We start from the raw sequence: 22,347 nt of genomic DNA, 5'->3' as shown, positions 1-22,347 counted from the left end.
GGATGCAAATGAAATTTTCTACATTAAATAGGCGATGTCTTCAGAAGGAAACTTCTTACTTAGTGGTAGACTACTCGAGCTAACTGTTTTTGCAGTTAGCTCGAGTTTTTTTTACAGTTATTGCGAAATCAGCTAAAAATGGCAATTCTGATTTTCAAAATCCAAACATTTTACTAGGAAATTTGAGGTTCGACTTTTAACTATTAGAGCAGAGCATAGGATGTATTCTTAAATAACTTAATTCTCTACTTCCGACATCTTATATAAGAGCAGAACATTAAACTATCTCTACAACCGAATCTTTCTACATGAGCAGAATTTGATTTCATTTTCTCCCCCTCCAAATTTCGGCTTAATTAAAACTGACAGCAACGTCTGGAACAATGTGGGTGTATTGTAAAAATTAGAAGGATGACAATTTTGAAGGCAGGATGTTAGGAAGACAGCCTTCTCTTGGGTGGCCCCCTAAAGTAAATAAGAAACGCATCTATCTTCATCGCAATTGCAGACTGGCTATAATTTGTGGCTATAACCTGTGTAACAAGAATACGGTGTTTTTGTCGATGCCAACCTTGTTTCCCTGGTAACGAGGACATGGCAATTTTCTGGCCCTTACTAGCGTATGGTATGGATGAAACGGAGCTACTGGAACGAATTAGAAAGTCATGCTCACGTTTCTGCCGGCGCGAGATAGAGACTCTGGCTCTTACATGAAAGGCATTCTCCCAAGTGATTGATGAGATTCGGGGATCCCTGGACGACTACAACTCTGGCATACACAGACGACATGTAAACTAATCTCGACGCCAGAGAAAAACGCTCTCGCTGCTATCAATTACCAACCAGGTTGATGTCTGAGGGTTCCGGCCATGCTCACGGTGTAGTTATGGAAAACGCGTGTGTACGGGCTAGTTTGTTTAGCTGCGTCCAGATGGAGCTAAAATAATTTTGGAATAGGTGTGAGCTCTGTAAATAACCGTCGGGGAGGGGGGAGGGAAGCAGTGGACGAGAGAGACAGTTCGAAACTACATGAAGTAATATGAAACTATAAGAGGAAAGAAGGGATCAAGCAAGAGCGACGGATCCCTGCGAAGAGAATTCGTCCGTGGCGAGACTAAAAAGGCGCCAACGTAAGCTGCGTGAACGATACGCATATTATTTTCTATTCTGGCTGGTGAGAAGACGCAAGGGAGCTTGTATACCGCTTCATTAGTGAAGATCTTCAATATCTTAATTTTTCCAACATCTTTTCTCCTGTACATACTGTTTCTGAGAATGATAACGTACAGATCATTTTGACTTTAAATATATGAATAGAATCGGCGGTTTAATTACACACCAATGAGAAATAAACGCAGTAAAATTGGAAGGTTTAATATTCGGAATTCTATTATCCTCACTTAAAAATAATTCGTTCGCGTCAGCTATATTGATTACGTTGTCAAATTTAAATTGCTGCATAAAGTAATTAACACTCTTAATGATTTTAAAATTAAGAATGAGCAACTGTACAAAATTTGTTACAAACAAACATAATACTGACTCATATGTTAATGTAGATATTAGATCCAGTTATTTCAAAGCCGAATGTAGAAACTGTGAAAGTTAAATAAGTTGACCAGAGAGCTTGCGGGAACACACTCCCCGACGTTCACGAGTTGCCTTAGCGAGGACTACTTAGAAAACATACGCGCCGCCCATGCGTCTATATATTCGTTCTCTATTAGTCTATTTTAATAAGGTTTCACTAGTTTCAAAATGGACTAATAGCAAATGTGTATGTATGTATATATGTATATATATATATATATATATATATATATATAGATGCTTGGGCGGCGCCTATGTTTTCTAAGTAGTCCGCGCTAAGGCAATTCGTGAATGCCGGGGAGTGTATTCCCGCAAGCTCTCTGGTCAACTTATTTAACTTTCACAGTTTCTACATGCGGCTTTGAAATAACGCTGGATCCAATATTATCCACTTTACTTATATAATTTTGCATCGCTGAACTGAAGCCTTTTTATTCTTTATTTTAGTAAAGAATACTGACTTATTCATGTATAAGTTACATCAATACGTTAAAAAAGAAATGGAAAGCAAAATTTTATTTTATAGCTGCCATTTTTGACGCATGTAAACTAATTTTTACACACATACACCCACCCACGAATAATTAAAGAATATAGGACAATATCTTTCGAGGCAGCTTGCGTTGTTGCAGCTCTATCACCGCTCTGTCTGAAAATGCAAGAATTTTCTCTTATGTATGAAGTCACTTCCGGAAGATACAGCAGAAATTCCAACATTGATCCAAATTTACTACGCACTTCCGCTTCACTACAATAGGTGGCCTTACCCAGGAAAGTAAACATATATTAAGAATGCTCTGAAAGGGATGATTTCCATATATACACTGACGGAAGCAAAACCGAAAGGAACGTCGGTTGTTCTTTCATTGCAGACAATGAAAGGAACGCTGCTATAGACTGCATCCTCTCTGTTCCAACAACCAAGCAGAACAACTTGTTATAGTTCATTCACTTACATATCTCCGGGAATTAGAACTCAACACCTCTCATCAAAAGACAGCAACAATTTACAATGACAGTAGAAGCACTATAGACGGCATAAAAAAAACAGAACTATATAGCGTTAATAGAACAGACAAGAAATCAGGTTTGGAATCTCACTCTAGTGGGATGGGAAATCAAGTTCTGCTGGGTGAACGCGCAGAGTGGGATAGCAGGAAACGAGAGAGCGGATCATCTGGCTAAAACGAACGACTAGATACAGGTTACTAAAAGTACTCGAAATCTACTATAAAAACACTTGCAGAAAAAAAGAAGCCTAGGCCTGTGGGAAGAAGAATGGAAAACATCAAAAAAAAAGATCAACAACAATCTACACTGAATTCATATCCTGGAATTCCCATCATGCATTTGTTTTCGATCACATACTTTACGACTTCAGCTATTGAACTCCACCCGGATGCCACTAATACAACACGTCATCTCTTCCAGAGACAAGTGGCCAGTGTCAAAACAGAGACTTATTGAAAAGTATTACTGAGAATTAATTAAATTTGCCAATAAGATCAATTTCCGCCGTAATGTGATATAAATTACTGATATTGTATGAATTATATAGTGTAAATATACTGTATGTATATAAAAATATAAATATGGATGTAAAGGTCGGAATACTTACATTATCGGAATACTTAGATGTAAAAATAAAAATATTAATATGAATATTGATACAAAAATATAAATGCTAATCAGTATTGGAAACATTGTATGCAATAGAGCATGTAGGAAAAAAAAATCCCTCCCTTTCCAACACACGTAGGTCAATTCTGAGCAGCTCATGAGATGCCTGCTACGTTTCCTCCCATATACACACACACAGTTCTCGCAGATAATGCACACTCGTCTTCAACACCAGTTTATAACGTCTTTCAAGCGATAACACCACAAGATATCTGAAATATTTTCGCCCCGTCAAAGAACATCGTGCGTTATAATAAAACCTTCCAAACTGAAATTATTGTGTCTCCAGTAAGTGCGTGCGTGTGTTCGCTCAGGGGAAGAGGGCTGAAGTGCTGACAACAATAGCGTTCTGTTCAAACTTGCTTTAGAGCTCCTTTCCCCGAGAGAGAGAGAGAGAGAGAGAGAGAGAGAGAGAGAGAGAGAGAGAGATCTTAGCTTCATTGTAACCTTAAATTGGCTAGCCTTCTGAGATGAAGAAATGCTCTACACCTCTGAACAATGCTGCCGTCACGGTGGCGGTCTGAGAGCACCCAGCGTTCCTTTGCCAACGGCAGTGTAATATAAATCACCAGTATCCCACCTCCACTCTTTCCGGTAAGGCTTCTTTGAAAAGCCCAGGTTCAGCTACTCGTCACTATTCTCAATGCGCCTGAATGGTTTGTTTGTGGCAGTAGGTTCCGTCAATCAGAAACATTCCTAGATACCATTGTTGGCAAGTACCTTAGCAACGTGCCTGGAATACCTGCATAGCAGTTCTTGAAAAAGAGAATTATTAATGGGAAAAAGGAAATCTGAGGTTCAACGATCCTCAGAAAAAATACACATGGAATACACTTTGCTTTGTGCACTTTATTTTCGCTTGGTTTGGTTAAGTGCTCTTTCAATATTATTATTATTTTTTAAAATCATGTCTGTACTGAGTTAATTTCAATAAATCACAGCGAGTGTTAGAGATCTTGACATACATAACCGACATCGTTGCTTTTCATTAATTTTTAGCAATGATCAGCATTCCTGCATGTTAAGCAGTAAACGTAATTTTCTGTTAATTGTGAAGGATACAACAACAATACTGGTAATACTTTGATTTTTTGATAATTTTAGGTGCGTTTCGCAAAACGTGTAGTACCAATTTGTTCATCCGTCGCACTCACGTAACTCCATTCTGATGTTCAGGTTTTTATTGGAATTCAGTAGTTGGAATCTTTATTCAAGTATTATCTCAATGGTAGTTTCATTCGAACTATTCTTAGCAGTAAAAGGATACAAAAATTAGGTTGCAGATGCTTACCTTTCTGTGCGCAAGACTACCACTGCAATAAATAGAGCTGACACAGTTTATTAAAGGGATTAACGTTATATATTTGATTTAGTGGAGTTAATGGATTATCTAAGTCTATGGACAGATTAGAGAAAGAATACTATAGTTTTCAGTTTGTGTTTTGTTGCTTGGTACAGTTGCTATTGCAAAACGAACCTGATGATGATCTCTTGGATCGTTTTCGTATTTTAAATCTTATCCACAAATTAATTGTTATGCAAGGACTAATCCAGAGAGAGATTCGCTTCTTAGGTACAGCATGGTATGCTAGCAAATATCTTAAATGTAATTCTCTGCGCGGTTACTGCCTTTTGTGTTCAGGGAACAAACTGACACACTGCATGGCTAATGATGTTAGGGAGTATGTGGAACAAGCGCGTGTGTGTGTCAAATAAATTGACCACTGTTGGCCCATTAAACTTGTGTTGAACAACTGAACTTGCCTCTCCAGGCAATTATATAGCAATCTATCTACGCTTCCTGTTTACTCCTGGGAAAGAACTTTACTTAACAAATGCCAGGTACAATACTACACATTTTCACCTCAGTGAGCAAATATCATCTATCCGGGCCTTACTGTCGCTCATTACCTCGTTTATCGTTCCTCCTGCGTGTTAAGATCCACTAAACAGATAGCGCAATGCTGAAGGAATTCATTGTAATAAATAAAGGACGCCAGTGAACATCCTTTCACGCTGCCAGAAAGTTAGCACTAAATGCTCACTTCCGTTGCTGACACACCAATAATTCGTGTTATTGTGAACATCCTACGTTTCCAACAATGATGATCTCACTGCCACCTGGAACCAACGTTTGGAATAAAGGTAACATTGTTACTGTCTGCGAAGATCACATTTCAGATAAACCACTGCATATGCTGCCTGATGAATTATTCAGTATTAACAAAAACTGAAAACTTCTGACGTGTTTCTGGGATTAAGCCCTTGTTTATCTGTGCTTTGGTCATTCCTAATGATTTGTTTTAGTTTTAGTTATGCCCCCATCACGTTTCGTTCTGAGTGATTAGACACGCTGACGCCTTGCCACTTCAGTTTCTCTGAAACACGGATTAAGTTCTACAAAGCACAAGTGCATAGAGTAAGGACAAGCTCATGTACAAAACCGGATGTGAAGGATTGGAGAAAAACAAAAATATAAAATAAAATGCATTGCGTGCCTTGCAGTATTCAGTACCAGCGAAAACTGTCATACGGAATTGTCCTTTAAGACGAGTCCAGATTTAGAAATGTGATGTTCCCAAGCATGAGGCATAATCCCTGGTGTTTGATAAGCAGTCCTCGTTTATTACCAACCCGTAGTGTTATTCTTTAGCTGTCGGCTACATGCAGTATATTTTATTTTATGGATTCTGAGAGCATTCTCTTAAGGAGAATAAACGCTTATCAGTTACTGTTCTCTTTGCCAATAAATTCAGAACGCTGTCTAATAGAAACCGATAGAAACCATTGCAGGGAAACTGTAAAATTGGGACCCTCAAACTATCGCACCTTTCCTGTGCGCTACTGTCGCAAATGCATGCAAGGTGAGGTCGACATCTCGCTTGACGCTGGCGGCAACTACGAGAGAATTGCGAACTATTTTTAGAAAGTCTGTTAGTGGGATTAGTTTTCTGCACGAGAGGAGGAGAACAACAGCGAATTGTACAAGCGAAACAGCTATGAGGGCATTCGGCAGGTCAGCCTCTGTATTACCGAATCACTGGGATGTTTTTAGTTCATAGCGAGGGAAAGTTGGCAACAAATGGGGGTGACGTGTGGGGGTGTGAATGAACGCTTGATGTAAAATGCCTCATGGAATTATCTGTCAAAACGTAAATGTCGGTTTCCATTAGGTATCTGTGCAGAATGGAGAGAGGGGGGCGCCGTAAAACGGGAGAGTCAGAGTGCGGTTTTCAGCATTTCTATTTGGTGGGTTCGTCGGACCAGGTCTCCAGGAGGGTGGCAGATGGTCCTGAAATGCGCTGATCTAATGTGGTTGGATGGTAATGACTGACGTCCTCACGGGACTAGCTCGCGCGTTCATGCAGTTATCACGTGCATTCTGGCAACAAGAGCAAAGTCAGCTTTTCCCATCGGCGGGGATTTAAGAGGAGTTTATTGATTCTGGCATTGACTTGCTTTCCGGGTTGGGACGCGCAATCTGCTAGGGAAGAAGCCTCGATGATGTCACACTTCATCCTCTGGGGGTAAAGAAGTGGGTTGGGGAGAAACAAAGGAAGGGCAAGGAGAGGGGAAGGCTGCATTTGGCAATGTCTGTATTCGTTTATCGGAAGAGAAAACTCTGATAGCTACTCAGCTATGAAGTTTATTAATCCAGTCTCAAAAATGTATTCTATAGGAGAAAAAAATCGGAAACTTCTGGAATATGTGATAAGTTCGTATTAGCATACTTTAGTAAGTTCTCGGTGATTTTTAATATGATAACGGTCCTAAAGATAACATTACCCTTTATTTCCAACTTTTTCTCTACAAATTCCTTAAAATTTGTTTCTTGCACTGTGCAGATAAGCCAGCAGTTGCGGAAACAGTGACGAAGCGTGAGTTACTCAGTTGCTAAATTCAGATTTCAGTTTGCTATCTTTCAAAATGAAGTAAACTTTAGACATTCTAAAATGCAACTATTAAATTCCAGCGAACGGAGAACTTAAGAACAATGATAAGTTGTCATGATCACCGATGACGTATCAAATCGAAAAAGATCTCTGCGAAGAACGAATATGCATAATAAGATAACGATAAATGCCGTTTCATGTACCGTGATTTCAGTATCATAAATTATATTCAAAAACCGTGAAGCAAAGTACTCTAGTCGTCTTTCATCGCCGTTTACAATTATTTCCAGAATTTCAATATTGATCTCAAGTTACATTTTTTTTTTCAGTTTTGTCCCCAATGCTTAAAAAGCGCTTAGCTAATATTATTTCATAACCACCAAGACAGCGAATTAAAAACAAGATTTACTTTAGATAATTATTACGAGAAAATGTTTCTTGAATAATTCTGATATACTTTGAGTTTTAATTATTTAATTAACATTTAATTATATTAATAATTTTAAATGATTATATAATCAACGTAAAAATAGTGCGTGTTACCCAACAACATTTGGTACGGAATATATTGTCGTATACCAAATATATTTGCCAGTCTAATTCACCGACGGGTTCGAATCTCACCGTGGGCATGGGTGATTGTCTTTAGGAGAGAGAGATGAGTTTTATCTTCATGTGTGCAACCAGCGCCCTGCTTATTGGAGGTTTAACTGGTTTGAAAAAGTTCCGTGTTAAGTTTTCTAGAGCAGGGTTTGCAAATCATGTAAAAAAATAAAAACACGAACATTTTAAAATTAATAATAATAAAAAAAAAAACAGAAAAATTCTTACCTACCCACGGCATTAATGTACTATAAATTTACAACCTTTTGTGGGTAGGAGTCACAAAAAAACACTATCGGAGAAAGCTGGAAGAAAGTGTTTCCAAATTCTTTTTTGAACAATAACATCTCAGATGTAGGTACTTTCTTAAACTGAAACAAAGAATGAGCGGTTTGATTGGTTAAGGATTTTAGCTGTGCAATACAAATTAAACACATATTTTTACAGCAGACACATTGGACAAATATATATATATATATATATATATATATATATATATATATATATTCGTACGTGTATATAAACACACACGAACAGTAAGTACTCTTCCCGATGAAATCCCATCAGACGTTTCTTATAATTATGTGTGAAGAACTTATTTTGGGTATCATGGGAATATGCCATCGTTACATTGGTCATAAATGAATTTCTTGATAGGAAGTCTTCCAAACAGACTTGAGTTCAATACTTTTGAAAAGAAAAAAAATTGAGAAGGAGAAAAAGTACTTTGCCATAAACTTGCCGAAATAACTGCGAAATGGAAAAAAGTAAAATTCTCCTCCTTATAATTCCCGTAAACCCTGCACTTAGAGAAGTGGAACGCGTTCTAATGATTATTATTCCAAACAACTTTCATTATCAGATAGCATCAAATCGGCATTTAAAACCTCTTCTAGCTAACGAGAGGAGTGAGCTTGGCTGTTCGTAATGTCTCGGATGAGGTCGTGGATTGACAGACTACGTTTGAGACGAATGCTCACCATAATTAGACTGAGTTCGCGGATGCATTCTCCCTTGCTCAGTGTTAGCGATAAGTTTAGTAACGAACCAGCCGTAGGCCAATAAATACCAATGTTGGAAATGTCATAAAATCGATCATCGAAAGTGACAATTCTGTTATGTGAAATGAAGGGGAGAAAAACTATGACGATGCAAATATCACCATTTGTGACGCACGCCACTTGTTGAATCGAGCGTGACAACGTTGTGGTCATGAAGACAACGTGAAATTTTCTGAAAACAAATAGTTGGAAAATGAATGAAAGAAGAAAGATCGAGAACAGCAGGAGTTGAATCTCTTTTTTTATAAATTAACATTACGGGAATAGAGCTGCAAAGGTTGTGGATTGGTCATGTAATTCAGAAGCAAAAGTACTGTACGTTATTGATTAAATGTCTCCTTCCTAGATGAGTGTATTTCCCTCTCTCTCTCTCTCTTAGGTCGTTCATTGTTTCGTAGAGTTAGGAGCTTTTTATTCTCTAATTTTTCTCCAATATCAGAATACCTCAAAGATGTTCTTTTGCATACTCTTCCTTTTGTTTTATCAACGATCGGTCTTTTTTCACTAAATACAAAAATCCTATTCATAGTTTTACTAATGCGTCATGTTCTCTTTGTTATTCTTCCACAGTAGAAAGAGCTAAACACAACGGACTTTAAACGCTGCAAAACTCGGTCCCACTTATTTCTCAAAAAATCCAATTCGCTTGATCTCACTTCCGACCCTACCCTGATCGATACACATGAGACATATTTAAGTCTTCTTTATCATAAATTCTTTGTCATATCAACATCCGTAGCTGCCTCAGAATCCCACAAACTGGGCTTCTTTCTGACCACTCATCTTCTTACTTAAATATCTGCATAACTCTTACGAATCCCAGATCTGCCCTAGTAATGAACTGTTCCCATATTTTTAAGATGGTACTCTAAAATAGTCAAGACTGTTCACGGAGCAATCCCCCCCCCCACACACTGGTCGACACCACATCTTAATACACACATGCTCATTTCCTGCTCCAGCTATTTCTATACATATTTTTATGGCAGCGTTTATCTGAACTAACATTCCGTTATCCTTCTCATTATTGTAAAAAGTCAAACAGCAATTAGTCAACAATCATTCACTGTTAAATATAAAAATCAATGGGACTGTTGTAGAGAAGGAGTGTCATGTCTGTTATTTGCTCTAACAAATAAAGCACTTATAAGCAGATTTGTTTTAGAATGAGGAATGTTCAGAAAGATTTCTAGAGAAACCAATAATGCAAGAAGTGGTCAACTTGTGGGTTCTTTATCTAAGAAAGTGGTGGATGCATTAATATTTCTCCCACTTCTGGTCACAACAAAATGTACTGATGCCAAGAACTATGAAGAGGATTGACAGATTATTTCCTGCATGTAATTTTGGCTTTCTTTTATCGTTAAAGATGATGGAAACTGCTAAATAATGAGAAAGGAAACATAACTTCATGATATCTGACAAAACGTGATACACAGTTACTTCCATAATGTATGGCTTTACGGAAAAGAAACGCATTCTTAATTATTTCAATGGTTTGAAAGAATGTAAGAGTGACGAGTAAGTGAAAGAGATTCCAAAAATAACATCGTTATTGATATTACGGGTGTATTCAGATCTCCAGGGTGTATCGATATTGATACACCCTGGAGATCTGAGTGCAAATAATTGAGCCTTTCTCCCGTGAAGGGGACAATTGTTCTGATTTTTTTTCTCTAGTTACATTATTATAATGCATTTTTTTTGAGGATTTTTCTAACTGAAAAAGAAAAGTCGGATCGTTAATTTAAGAAGCAAAACTAAGTGCCACGTTAGTAACGGAAACGGTTTAAAAGATAATGAGAAAAGATGAGCAGTTTCCCTAATGGAATAATTTAAGTGTGATTACGCAGCAAGATTAATACCGCATGGCATATTGGGACACATCATTGACGATGTGTCCCAACTTGAAGAGGATGCAGAGAAGAAGGAATATGCGAGCCGCTCATTCTATGATAGTCGTAGCTGTTTAAACCAATCTCATCATCGTAGGGTTAACACACACACACACACACACACACACACACACACACACACACACACACACACACACACACACACACACACAGAGAGAGAGATCAATTTTCTCCATCTAGGTACGTACTTGTCAGATTACATTGGCAATCTTATCTAATTATTGAAATTTAAAGATCAATTATCTCTTTCAAGTTAAGCCCTGTCACCACACTCTATCTTGTCTGAGGAGACAAGTGATTAATGATATCAAAGCGTTAACAGCACCATCTCCGTGTTAATGATTGTTCGCTTGGGAGGGCCCGACACAGCAGCGGTAATACCATAAATAATCTGTCCCAGCATCCTTCCCCCCCCCTTCTTGTAAATGTTTGTCGTTATTTAAATAAGCACGTTTTTGCGCCTTTCTAAAGAAAGATCGCTTAATTTCTGATGGTGCCAGAGCAACGCATCCAGCCTTTGTTTAAGACACTAATGTACGCTTCTTCACGTGATAATGCTTCCACACTGCTCATCAATCTGCCAGGTCGGCGATAAGTGAAATTTTCCAACACTCAGCAAGTGCCGAAAATTGATATCTCTTTGACGTCAGTTGCAAACACTTTTAAAGTTCAGTAATCATTGGAGCATACCACCAAAGAAATTTCATCAATTAATGGGATAGACACAGATTTTGATTTGAAGGCCATCATTTTATTGAAATTAATCGTTCTTCAGTGATCTTCTAGTGGTCTCTTTCAACTGCAGCCAACGCTTAGGCTGCTCATTCGATAATACAAGATAGTCAGAAAACAACACCATATTATTCATCAACGTATATGCCATTCAAATTCTATGTTGTGCAGTTTCATATCTCTACCGTCGAAGAATACAGACAGGATTAATTAATCACGACACTTTGAGAGTTTGAAGATCCCATTCCATTTAAACTTCCAAGGAGGAACACGAACTGATTTCGCATAAGAAAAACTAGAATAGTCTTCACAAAACATTCAATTTTTTTTTTTCTGGAAAATATCCATAAATAATAGGCAACTATTATGGGTACCATTAGACTTCTAAGTGCCATTTGCATATTACGACTTTAATATGAAACAACGGATTGTTAGTAAACTTTACTTTAGTAATGCAATATACCATTGCCTGGGGAAGACAGTTTTTGGAACAGTTCAGAGAGTACTATAATTTTTTATTTCTTTACAGTTCAAATACATTAAACGTATTCGTTGTCGTTCAAGCTGCATTTAATATAAAAACCGTGCGTAATTTAAAGGCCTGGTTGGCCGAATAGTAAGCTTACCCTCTCTCCCACAAACAGGCTGTGGGTTCGAATCCTGCCGTGGGCATGGAAGTTTGTGATTGTCTTTAGGTAGGGGATGTATGCCATCTTCCGGTATGAGACCACTGCCCCGCTTATTGGAGGCCTGAAGTGGCTTGCAAACGTTTCATGTTTGGTCTCTAGAACAGGGTTTCCGGACTATACTGCTCAAAACAATTAGGGATATTTTGGTTTTCTTGTAAATTATAAAGTTATAAAAATAATTTACAAATATAACACAATTTGTAATAAATATCAATTATTTAAACAATATCTCATCAATTACACCCTATCCATAAGTAAGAAATATTTATTCATGTATAAAGTACCCAATAGCTACAATTCTTTGCAGAAATTTATAATTATCCGACAGAAACTAAAATATTCCGTAATTGTTTTGAGCAGTGTATATAAAAATTGTAAAAAATATATAAAATTTATTAAAATAGAAAAAAAAATCCCTAAACCACCCACGGTACAAAAATGCACTATATGTTTTCAAATGACCTTTCGTCGGTGGGAACAACATAAAAAAAAATAAGTAGCAATACTTCGTTTATTTATTGCTGCTCGGTAGGAATATAACTCTAAATTATCCAAGCATGTACAAGTACTTTATTCATTAGTTACTAAGATCTACTTGGCATTTCCAACTAGGCATCGTTAGTCCACTTTGCATACGTTATTCCTGTCTGTGTTATGCTATTATGTTTGAACACAACGCATTTTTTGTTGCGTAAAGATCACTTAACCAAACTTCAACCGCTTGTTAAGAAAGGCAGTCCAGCTTTGCGTTTATTTCTAGATGGAAACAATCGCTGAAATAAGAAAAAAAAAAAAAAAAAGAGGCGTTGGAAAGTGAAGTAAATAAATTTTATTTTAATTTCATATTCTGAAGTACCACACAAAATATCCGGAACTGTAATAAAATTCCTGACTTTCCAAAAACGATAAACTAATGAAAAAAAAATCAAGTGAATGAGTTTAAAATTATAAAAGTAATAAAATAATTTTAAATGGAATGAAGGCGTTGCCAAATCATTTACCCATTAGAAATAAGGACCCTGTTTTATTTCATTCGCGTTATTAAATGATCGGATTACTACTACAATAATTAAGGAAAAAATCCTAAAAACTTTTGACATGTGTCAAAATTTATTATTTGCGCAACTGAGAAGAGGAAAAAAATTATACACCCGTAAGTTATGAAGAAAAATGCGAAGCACGCTAAAATAATGGAAGAAAATCGGCCTCGTTATTCATCACAGCATTTAGGCATTCCTTCCGCCCTTCCATAACTATTGTCCAACTTTATGTTGGAAGGCGTTGCTAATTTTCCCCGACGAGTGATGTGTTGTCTCTGTGCCTGTGTCTGGCACAAGAATGCATCATCGGAGGGAGAAGTGAGTGGGATAAGACACAGAACTACCGAGTGAGGGAAGAAAATTGATATTTACGTGGAGGAAACCAAAACATGACTCATTTCTTTCTAAGTATGGTTTAAGAACAAGCTGACTCGAGAAGTGGAGAAGGCATCAATTGGGCAATTTTTCTCTCTTCCTTATTTAGTTGTCCCACCATTTTTAGTTATTATTCTTTACAATTTTTGATGAAGTATAGCTATTACAAGCAGGAAAAATATGGTAATTTCATTACGAGACATTTTTCGGAATTTTAAGCGAAATGGACGGTCAAACATTGCAGCAGGTAAAACTGTGCATAGACCACTATTTTCAAATTGCCTTTGAGCAATGAAAGGTAATGGGAGATATCCTCAGAGAGAGAGAGAGAGAGAGAGAGAAGATATTTGTGAAAAGTACTGGTATTAGGCTTCTGAAGCAACAAGTTAATCGAGAAAATGTGTGAGGATTTATTATCATGTGAAAAACATGGTCTCATATAATCATGGTATTTTAGAACTAATGGGCGGCGACTCATTATATTAATAGCGGTTGATGTTGATTTGTGGGATGCAATATCAGGTGCCAGAATATCATTACCACTGCCCGTGAAGAGAAACGAACTTTCAGAAGTCATGGTCAAGTTCCAGTGGCCGGTGTGATTTGCATAACAGCTTTTCAATTCAGAAGGAATTAAGCATATTTGAATGGGTTTTTTTTTGTCGTTGTTAGACTCATTTGACTATTAAAAAGGCCAACTATACTTTATTTTGTAGAAATTCCATGTGTAATAAAAACAAAGCTGCAAAATACTCAGAAAGCGGATATTTCATTATACATGGATACTATATATACAGTTCATTTTATGGATAAGAATTCCGTCGTTAACGTTTCATAGGATATCCATCCGACGAAAATTTATTGGCATCGTAAGGAGGATATCTCTTATGTTACGATACAGACAATACCAATGAAACCAGTACTCCTTTATACTAAATGATCCATCCATATATATATATATATATATATATAAATCAGCGAATCCTAAACTACTCTCCTAAAACCCTGATCCTTGCCCACTCCCTTCAAATCCATCAGCCAGAAATCTCAGAACTTATAGACTACTCGTTAAGGAAAGGTAGAGTTCAGGTGGATAGTTTGAATTATTCAGTAAGTATGGTCTTGATTCGTTCGTATACGGTCAAGTGCAGTGAGTCTGAAACTGGTAATTCACCTGTTTCAGTTGAAGGAGACATTCGAAGGGCACAGAAATATTCATATCTACAATCTCTCGATGCTGAACACTTTGGCTTGCAACCAACTATGGTTAGCTACAAGCCAAAGGGAAAAAATATGAAAGGCGATTTTTTAATAGCTTAATGGCTAGAGAATGACCGACTAAAAGAAACGAACTGAATCCATCAGATATGATGTAGAAAGCCAGTAACTAATCAGTACTTTCTGGCTAATTCGCTGTTAAATAATTCGTATCCTCCAAATTCAATTTATTTTGCGTACTTTTCTATGCAAAAGTAATAATGTTAATGAGACCAAATTAAGTGACCAAATTAAGGAGATCAATTATCTGTCAATTAATTATGCATTACCGTTCAATGTCATTAATTAAAGATGGATTAGCAAAAAATTCTAATGCATTTTTTATTATTAATGTATTCTTGCTGTGTGATGAGTACGGAATCATTTAAAATTAAAATTAGAAATTGCGCACTTTAAACATCTAACTCAAGGTCAGAAAATATGCATATAATAATATATGATTCTATGCTTTACGAAATGAAACAACACGCATATGAGATTAATGTATTATAGTGGAGGTCACGTACAGTAATGTCACCGTATGAAGTGGGAAGCAACTCTCATTCTGAGATTTTATCATGCTGAGTCCCTGAGAAACAGGTTTTTGAGTAGGCATCTGAGAAATGCAGAGAAGCATTTGACGGTTAGTGGAACGACGCCATCCCATGCTAAGTGCTATTGTTTTAATCAAATAGTTTGGTTGGTTCCAGACAGAAGCTATATCATTGCACGATACCCCCTGCTGCTTTCAGCGGCAGGATGTGTACCACTAGTTCCGTATGCAGAATGTGCGAATCCCACTTTTAATTTTATAGAGCTTGTCACACTAAAGGATTTTGTGTGTGTGTGTGTGTGTGTGTGCTGCGCGCGCGCGTGTGATATTACATTCTCACATGAGAGGCTGCAAGCCTATCACAAATCAATACAGTATGTATGTGTGTGTGTGTATGGCAGGGATCAAAGGAAAAATAATGTGTTGATATTCGTTTGGAAAAGCTGGAGGTTGTTGTTTTTGGAGACTATTTCCTGGCTGTTACACAGAACCGAGGCAGATGGAATGTGTATGGTTCGTTAAGTCAGTAAAAAAAAAAAAAAAAAAAAAAAGATGTTGGACAGCTGTTGCCCTTGTTAATGCAGATTTAGTGGAAGTGAGGAACATGATGGATGCCAGTTCTTCTGAACAACGCCTATGGAAATATCTGTAAAAGACTGTGCGGAAACCAAGCGTCTGTGAGATGGAGGGTGAAGATAGTATGGAAAAGAAGAAAGTAATGTCAGTCAGCCGATCTGCACCACAAAAATGTGAGAGCAGTATTCCAAGGTTGGATGGATTTGTAGAAAGTTAGTAGCTGGAGAGATGAAAAGTGAGATCTTCAGCGAAAAAGGATGCCGAGTTTTTTAAAGGAAAAAGATGTCACAGGAGTGATGTGGTTATGCAAGGAAAGGCTAGGGATAAACGTAAGTCCGAGAAGCGAGATCAAGTCTCGACTGTTAAGCTGAGCATAATTAGAGGTAACGGGAGAATTAGATCCTTTTTCTGTGAGAAAGGCAAAATTGTTTTTTGGAAGAATTATAGGTAACTAGATTATTATTGTTCCATCGAAAGATTGTATGGAGATCATTGTTTAGGACAGAAGATGAAGCTTCAGATATCTGCGCACCGTAAAGTTTGTCCAATGAGGGGAATAGCGAATGCTATCATTAGCAAAACTGTGGATAGGGTTTGAGATCAGTGCGAGAAGGTCATTTATATGCACTAATGAGCCAAAACCTTGTCACTACCAAGCCTGTTTCAGGCCAATCAGACTGCACGGTTGGCTGGAAGCAGGCTGGTGATGGTGGTTTCCTATTATGAGGATTGTTCTTATAAACCTCAATGAAAACACACATTGACCACTAATTCTTACATCGGGATTGTTTTGAGCCAGATACTGCCCTACATGACGACAACGCAACTAGGATTTAAATGGATTAAAGACAAGTCCCACCACTTGTTCCATCTTTCACCGATAAATCTATCGATTCTCTCCAAGTGTTTTTATATTTTCTGGGCTGAGAGAAACAGTCTTAATAGTTTTCTCAGACGAATGTGATATACAGGGATCGAAGAGCTACTCACAGGCTGTATTCACATCAGGCTTCACAATGGGAATGCCGAACATCGTTTAGGTGTTAGGATAAAATAAAACTACATCTGGAAGTATGCATCTTTATTAATTATTTAAGTTCCTTGAAATCAAATACAATAATTACAATATCATTTTGTGCTGAAAGTAATAAACTTTTATTAAACAGATTATCCAAGGGGATAATCTGTTTATTCCAAGGACTAATTATCCAAGGGGATAATTAGTCACTGAATAATTTTTTTAACTGAATGCAGAAATTTGTGACATATCATTTAACACTTTCATTGCCAAGCTGAAAATTGGAATTTCGTGAGGTAGCCAAATTTTTTCCATTTAGTTAGCGACGTCCACGCGATATCGCGTGATCGGCAATGAACATGTTAAAGTGTTCGTCTGCAAACCAAATGACGTCATTAAGCACACTAAAAATTCTAAGCCTATTTAAGAAATTAATAAAACCAACCAGCCAATTCATCAGCAGATTTTCTGGCTTTCCGAAAGATCTCAGAGTCTCGTTTTAGCGTGTTAGGAGAACATTTTGTGGCTCGCACACGAAATGGACTCGAGGGCCACCGACTACTGGTGTAGGTAATTCAGTGATTAATTTATGACCACCTTTTATAAAAGATATTACCGTGTTAAGGTGTTTGTCACCACTTTGCTGGCGAACAGCGTATGCATTAGTCTGTAAGCCCACCATCCATCAACTTCTAGCCTATCACACACAAGCGATATTGGTTTGGTGTAAAATAATATGAAGCACGAGTGATTTAAGTCGGACCAGTACTGTCAATAGCTATACTACAAGTAAGATTATATTATAGTATGATTTAAGTCGGACCAGTACTATCAATAGCTATACTACAAGTAAAAAGTAGTATATAGCTATTGAAGGTTTACTTAATGGTTGGCTGAGATTAATTCGTAAAAAAAAAAATTGCTGCTCAGATTTCAGGTAAAGCAGTTCATTAAGAGCCAAGCAGACGAGAATACAAAAGTCTTATCCGCAAGTAAGTGTTTCTCTGTTCTGTACAATGACGAAAATCTTGATGCAGTATACTTCAGTCAAAGATGTAATTTGAAGGTGCATTTTCCTATTATCCACTCGTGACAAAACTACTCCTGACTAAGGAATGGTTTTCTAAATACACGTACCGCGAGGCCTAACTCTGTTTGAAAGCACTTTTTGAAACACACACACAGAGCCAAAGTAACCAACCAAAAGTAATTTGCGAGACCTCCGCTCCAACAACTTCCTGCAATTTCTCCCCACTTTCTCATTTAATACTATGACTAGGCATTCGCCAGCTTCGCTTACTCGGAGTCCTGGCGTGATCAATAGCTATTGAAGGGAAACATCAATATCTCTCGAGTCAAATGGCGACAGCTAGCGTCTGGACATTATAGGTCAGGCGTGGCCACTAGCTTCAAACTGGGAGCCCGTGCGGTCACCGACTCCTCTTATCTAACACTTTCAGCTTTGACAGGCAAAGAATGGGGCTAAATATGAAAGCTCGCTTCTATTCTTGTAATCATACCGAAACTTCAATCTTATATTTGCCGTGAGGTCCCGGTCACCCTTATCATACACATACCCTACCTTATATCGGTAGAGAAGTTTCGTTTATACCTTTAAGAATACATTTAAATGTATTTTTGTTTCTAAATAGTATTTATTATAAACTTCTAGCTCTTCACCTTGTCCTTTGATATTTAGAATAATTAAACATTCAAACAGAGTATGGATAAATACTTTCTTTTTTTTTTTTCGTAGTTATAATTTCTGTTTCCTTTGCATGCAGGCTCTAGACTTTCAGCTCATTTGTCGCTGTGTTCGCTGTTTTCTCCCGTTATACTTCTCTGTAGACAACATTTGCGCCATTAACTTCTTATATTTGTAGACATTCGCCCAAGTAATTATGTATCCTTCTGTGAGCTCACGACTTCTTTCCCCACCACTTTATTTCCTATCAATTGGCGTGTAGAAGCATGCTGTCGAGCATCAGTTTCCGTAGGCGAGTCATCACTAACAACCCGGTCGTCATCAACGTCTTTTCGAGTCTTACAAGAGGGGGTGGGGGAACCTTTCGTGGAAGTCAGGTTAAATCCTGACAATCCTGCTTGATCAACACAAATCCCTGGCCATCATTAAAGAGAGCGAGAGAACTACCCAACGGCAGAACTACGGATTTCCTCCTCCCAATGAAGAAAAGTAGCCCAGACATGCAGTTGTGGACAACACTGTCAAGCCTCAGCGTACTTTAATGACTGCCAGTAAGACTGAGGAGCTAATTCGTCACGACTCACCAGGGCAAACCGTTGGCAGAAACTTCTCATTGTTTTCCCTCACGTGTGTCTCGTATTTAAAAAAAATATATATACAAAAATAAAAAAAAAAGAAGAAAGAAGCACAAAATGGAAAGTTTGATGCTTGCTTCTAGTTTTATTTCTTTTCCAAATAGTTGGAAGGATTCAAGAACACAAATAATAGAAAGAAGCGACTTCAGCTTTGTAAAAATTTCTCCATTTCAGGAAAGAAATAATAAGGCATGGGATTAAGGTGGAAGTACATAAAAATTAAATAAGAAAAGGATTTGAAATAAGTGATGCAGTAATGCAACATTAATATAAATTAGCTTCTGATAACGCTCAGTGAACCCTCTCGCGCTTTTGCAGAACTTACAAACATAATGATTTTATTTTTTTTTTGTTTCACGAGGAAGAGCTACACTGACTTGAGGTAAAGGTCGGTCGCTAGTATATAGTAATGTGAGTGTGCCTGTCAATTGCGCGTGTTTTATTGCAGTTTGAGTTTTTTTATGAGGTGGGGAAGAAGAGGATAAAGACTGGAATTTCCGGTGGGGGAAACCCTGCAGCCTCAGCATGATACAGCCTAACAACTTCGATTGGAACCTCTATACTCTTTTGGTACTGTGACAGGACTAGAACCCAGATTTCTCTAAATAAAAGACACGGTCGTTTTTTTTTTTTTTTTTTTTTTTTTTTGGTTGTAATCAATTGTGGACTAGACACGCACATAGACTAAGCATGATGGATGCAGCCAAGGTAGACTGATAGTAACAAAAGTTAACCTTTGCCGTGACGAGATAAAAAAAAAAAAAGCACTAAAATAAGATTAGATGGAAACCGAATTTTGTGCCACTGTATTGTACAAATTGGGGGAGACCTTCATCTAGCAGCGGACTGATCCAGGTTGAAGATTATAACTCAAAGCAGTTAATATATGAAAACGCTAATAAGAGAAGATAATTATGTATCCTTCCATTCTATTGGCTAGTGGAATCTGTTTCTTAGAACTGTGTATCCTAACTCCAAGACATTCATCCGTCTCACATAAGTATCACAGAAAACTTATGCTCGGGGTTGATATGAAACACACGCTGCGATGGCGTGATCCGTATAATCTTCAACCTGCGCTTCTCTCTCTCTCCCCATCGAAATGCTTCACATACATTTAGTCTCTTTACGCATTTGATCCTGCTGACCTCTCAAGTCAGTAGAAGCTTATCGTTAGCCTTTCTATCGCAGATCTTGTGCAGCTGGACTTGACAAATGCACTGCCAATAAAACCACTCCATTAGGTACGATAGCAGGTCGCATAGTTGTAATGAGGCAGCCGGTCTTGTTACTGTCCTTCCGCCCGATGATTGGTTAGGTTCGTTCCCAATTACCAGACCAGGTACTGGAGTAGCTAGTCAGCTCCCTAAGGAGTACGAGCTAGGAACGACACAGGAAGTGATAGAGACGTCAGAAATAAAGAGCAGGATGGCAGTATGAATGATGTAATACGTCGACCATGAGCTCCCTTATAAAGAATTCTGTTGCGATAATGCTTCAGGTGGCATCACCAGATTCTAAGGTTTGTGTGTGTCGAAAGAACAGACTAATGAGAGGCTTTACGCTAATAACTCCACTTCCAATTTGCATGAACTGCAGGAGAATTCTTCAGAAAGCGGGAAGAACGGGTGGGGAGAAGGGGATAGAAGTCATGGTTTCACCTCAGGTCCGCAGAGAAAGTACTGCAAGTGAATCAAAGTTTTTTTTTTTCTTTTTCAAATTCATGGTAATCCCAAACGAGAAAAGAATTTTATTCATATTGAAATTTAATACGTCTGGAGGAAGAATTTACGGGTAATACGGGTAGATAAATGAAGAAAAAAAACAGATAATGCAATGACAAATTAGAAGGTAATACCATTTAAAGCAGGGAAATCTGAGCTTTGATAATGCAATCAAAGAACTTTTTTTTTTCCAATGAGGACTGAATTCTTCTCGTATTTAAATTAGCCAAACTGTCTTTTCGTTACTAGTGAATACTTTTATATAGATCAGCATTTTTAAGCCTTGTGCAGAGCACAAAAACGCGTTCCCTCGGTACACTTCTACTGCTCTCGGATATATATATATATATATATATATATATATATATATATATATATAGAACTTCAAACATTGAGGAGTGGATTCAGTGCAATTAATTGATATATATATGTTTAATATAAATGGAATCTTTATTTAATGTGCTGATTATAGAATTAAATTACCCACTCAGTTTAAAATTTAATAGCGATTAATAAAATTTTGTGTTTGTGATTACAAAAAGTCAGAGCTTAAAACATTGGGAGTAATTTAAAATTTTTGTCAGTAACACTTGAAAATTAAACCGTTTGTTTTAAACATACCTAAAGGTCATTTTGAAATTAAAAACAACAGAAAAGAAAGTTGGAAAGAATCGCACACACGTTCTGAAATGTTTATGGATCACTCCATGGAAACAAGGGTTTTAATCAAATTTCTGAGTGTATGTCGCTGTACCTGGTTCTAACAAACCAAGAAAACAGATCGATTAGGTCGAATAAAGTCACGTGTGTCAGAAAAGAATTAAATTGAGATATTCCATTGTTAGCTACGCGCTTATGTGTGGAGATAATCTGAAAGAAAAAAAAATTACTATAATCTTTAGAAATTGATCCTGTTTTCAAAGGAAACGTGTTGCAATTTCACTATTATAAATATATGCGCTGTTACGATAATTTGTAAACGAAAAAAATGAACCAAAGATGAAATATTATGCCATTTATGGCGGAAGGGAAATTCTCAAACCTTTCAGAGGGAATTCGAATCCAGTAAGCAAAAACACGTTTCAGAAATATTTACAGTCAGTTTGTCTGAATTCGTTATTTGAACTTTGTCTTTTAACTTAGTTTTTATTAAATAATATTCCTTTCTACTTGCCTATTACGATAAGAATAAATCAAGGGGAGGAAATATATATATATATATATATATATATATATATATATATATAAATAAAGGCATTTGTAAACTGCTATTTCGTTCCATATTCAATTTTTTTTTTCT

The 22,347-nt window shown here is 37.2% G+C and overlaps 1 protein-coding gene across 1 annotated transcript in view; it reads right to left on the bottom strand.

Moving 5' to 3' along the window:
* Positions 1-22,347, bottom strand: part of LOC150097447 (tyrosine-protein kinase transmembrane receptor Ror-like) — a 347,787-nt gene that overhangs the window by 123,805 nt on the left and 201,635 nt on the right. Inside the window, exons 6-7 of the mRNA XM_090406920.1 lie at positions 21,976-21,989; positions 9,774-9,783 (exon numbers count right to left, since the gene is read on the bottom strand). Coding sequence (XP_090263046.1) covers positions 9,774-9,783; positions 21,976-21,989 — 24 coding nt within the window. The remainder of the gene's footprint in view (positions 1-9,773; positions 9,784-21,975; positions 21,990-22,347) is intronic.

This window comes from Typopeltis vanoorti, chromosome 17, assembly GCF_054136105.1.
Source record: "Typopeltis vanoorti isolate ZY-2024b chromosome 17, IOZ_Tvanoo_1.0, whole genome shotgun sequence".
NCBI lineage: Eukaryota > Metazoa > Arthropoda > Arachnida > Uropygi > Thelyphonidae > Typopeltis > Typopeltis vanoorti.
Note: the sequence above shows the minus strand (reverse complement) of the source record. Positions and strands in the feature narration are given on the sequence as shown.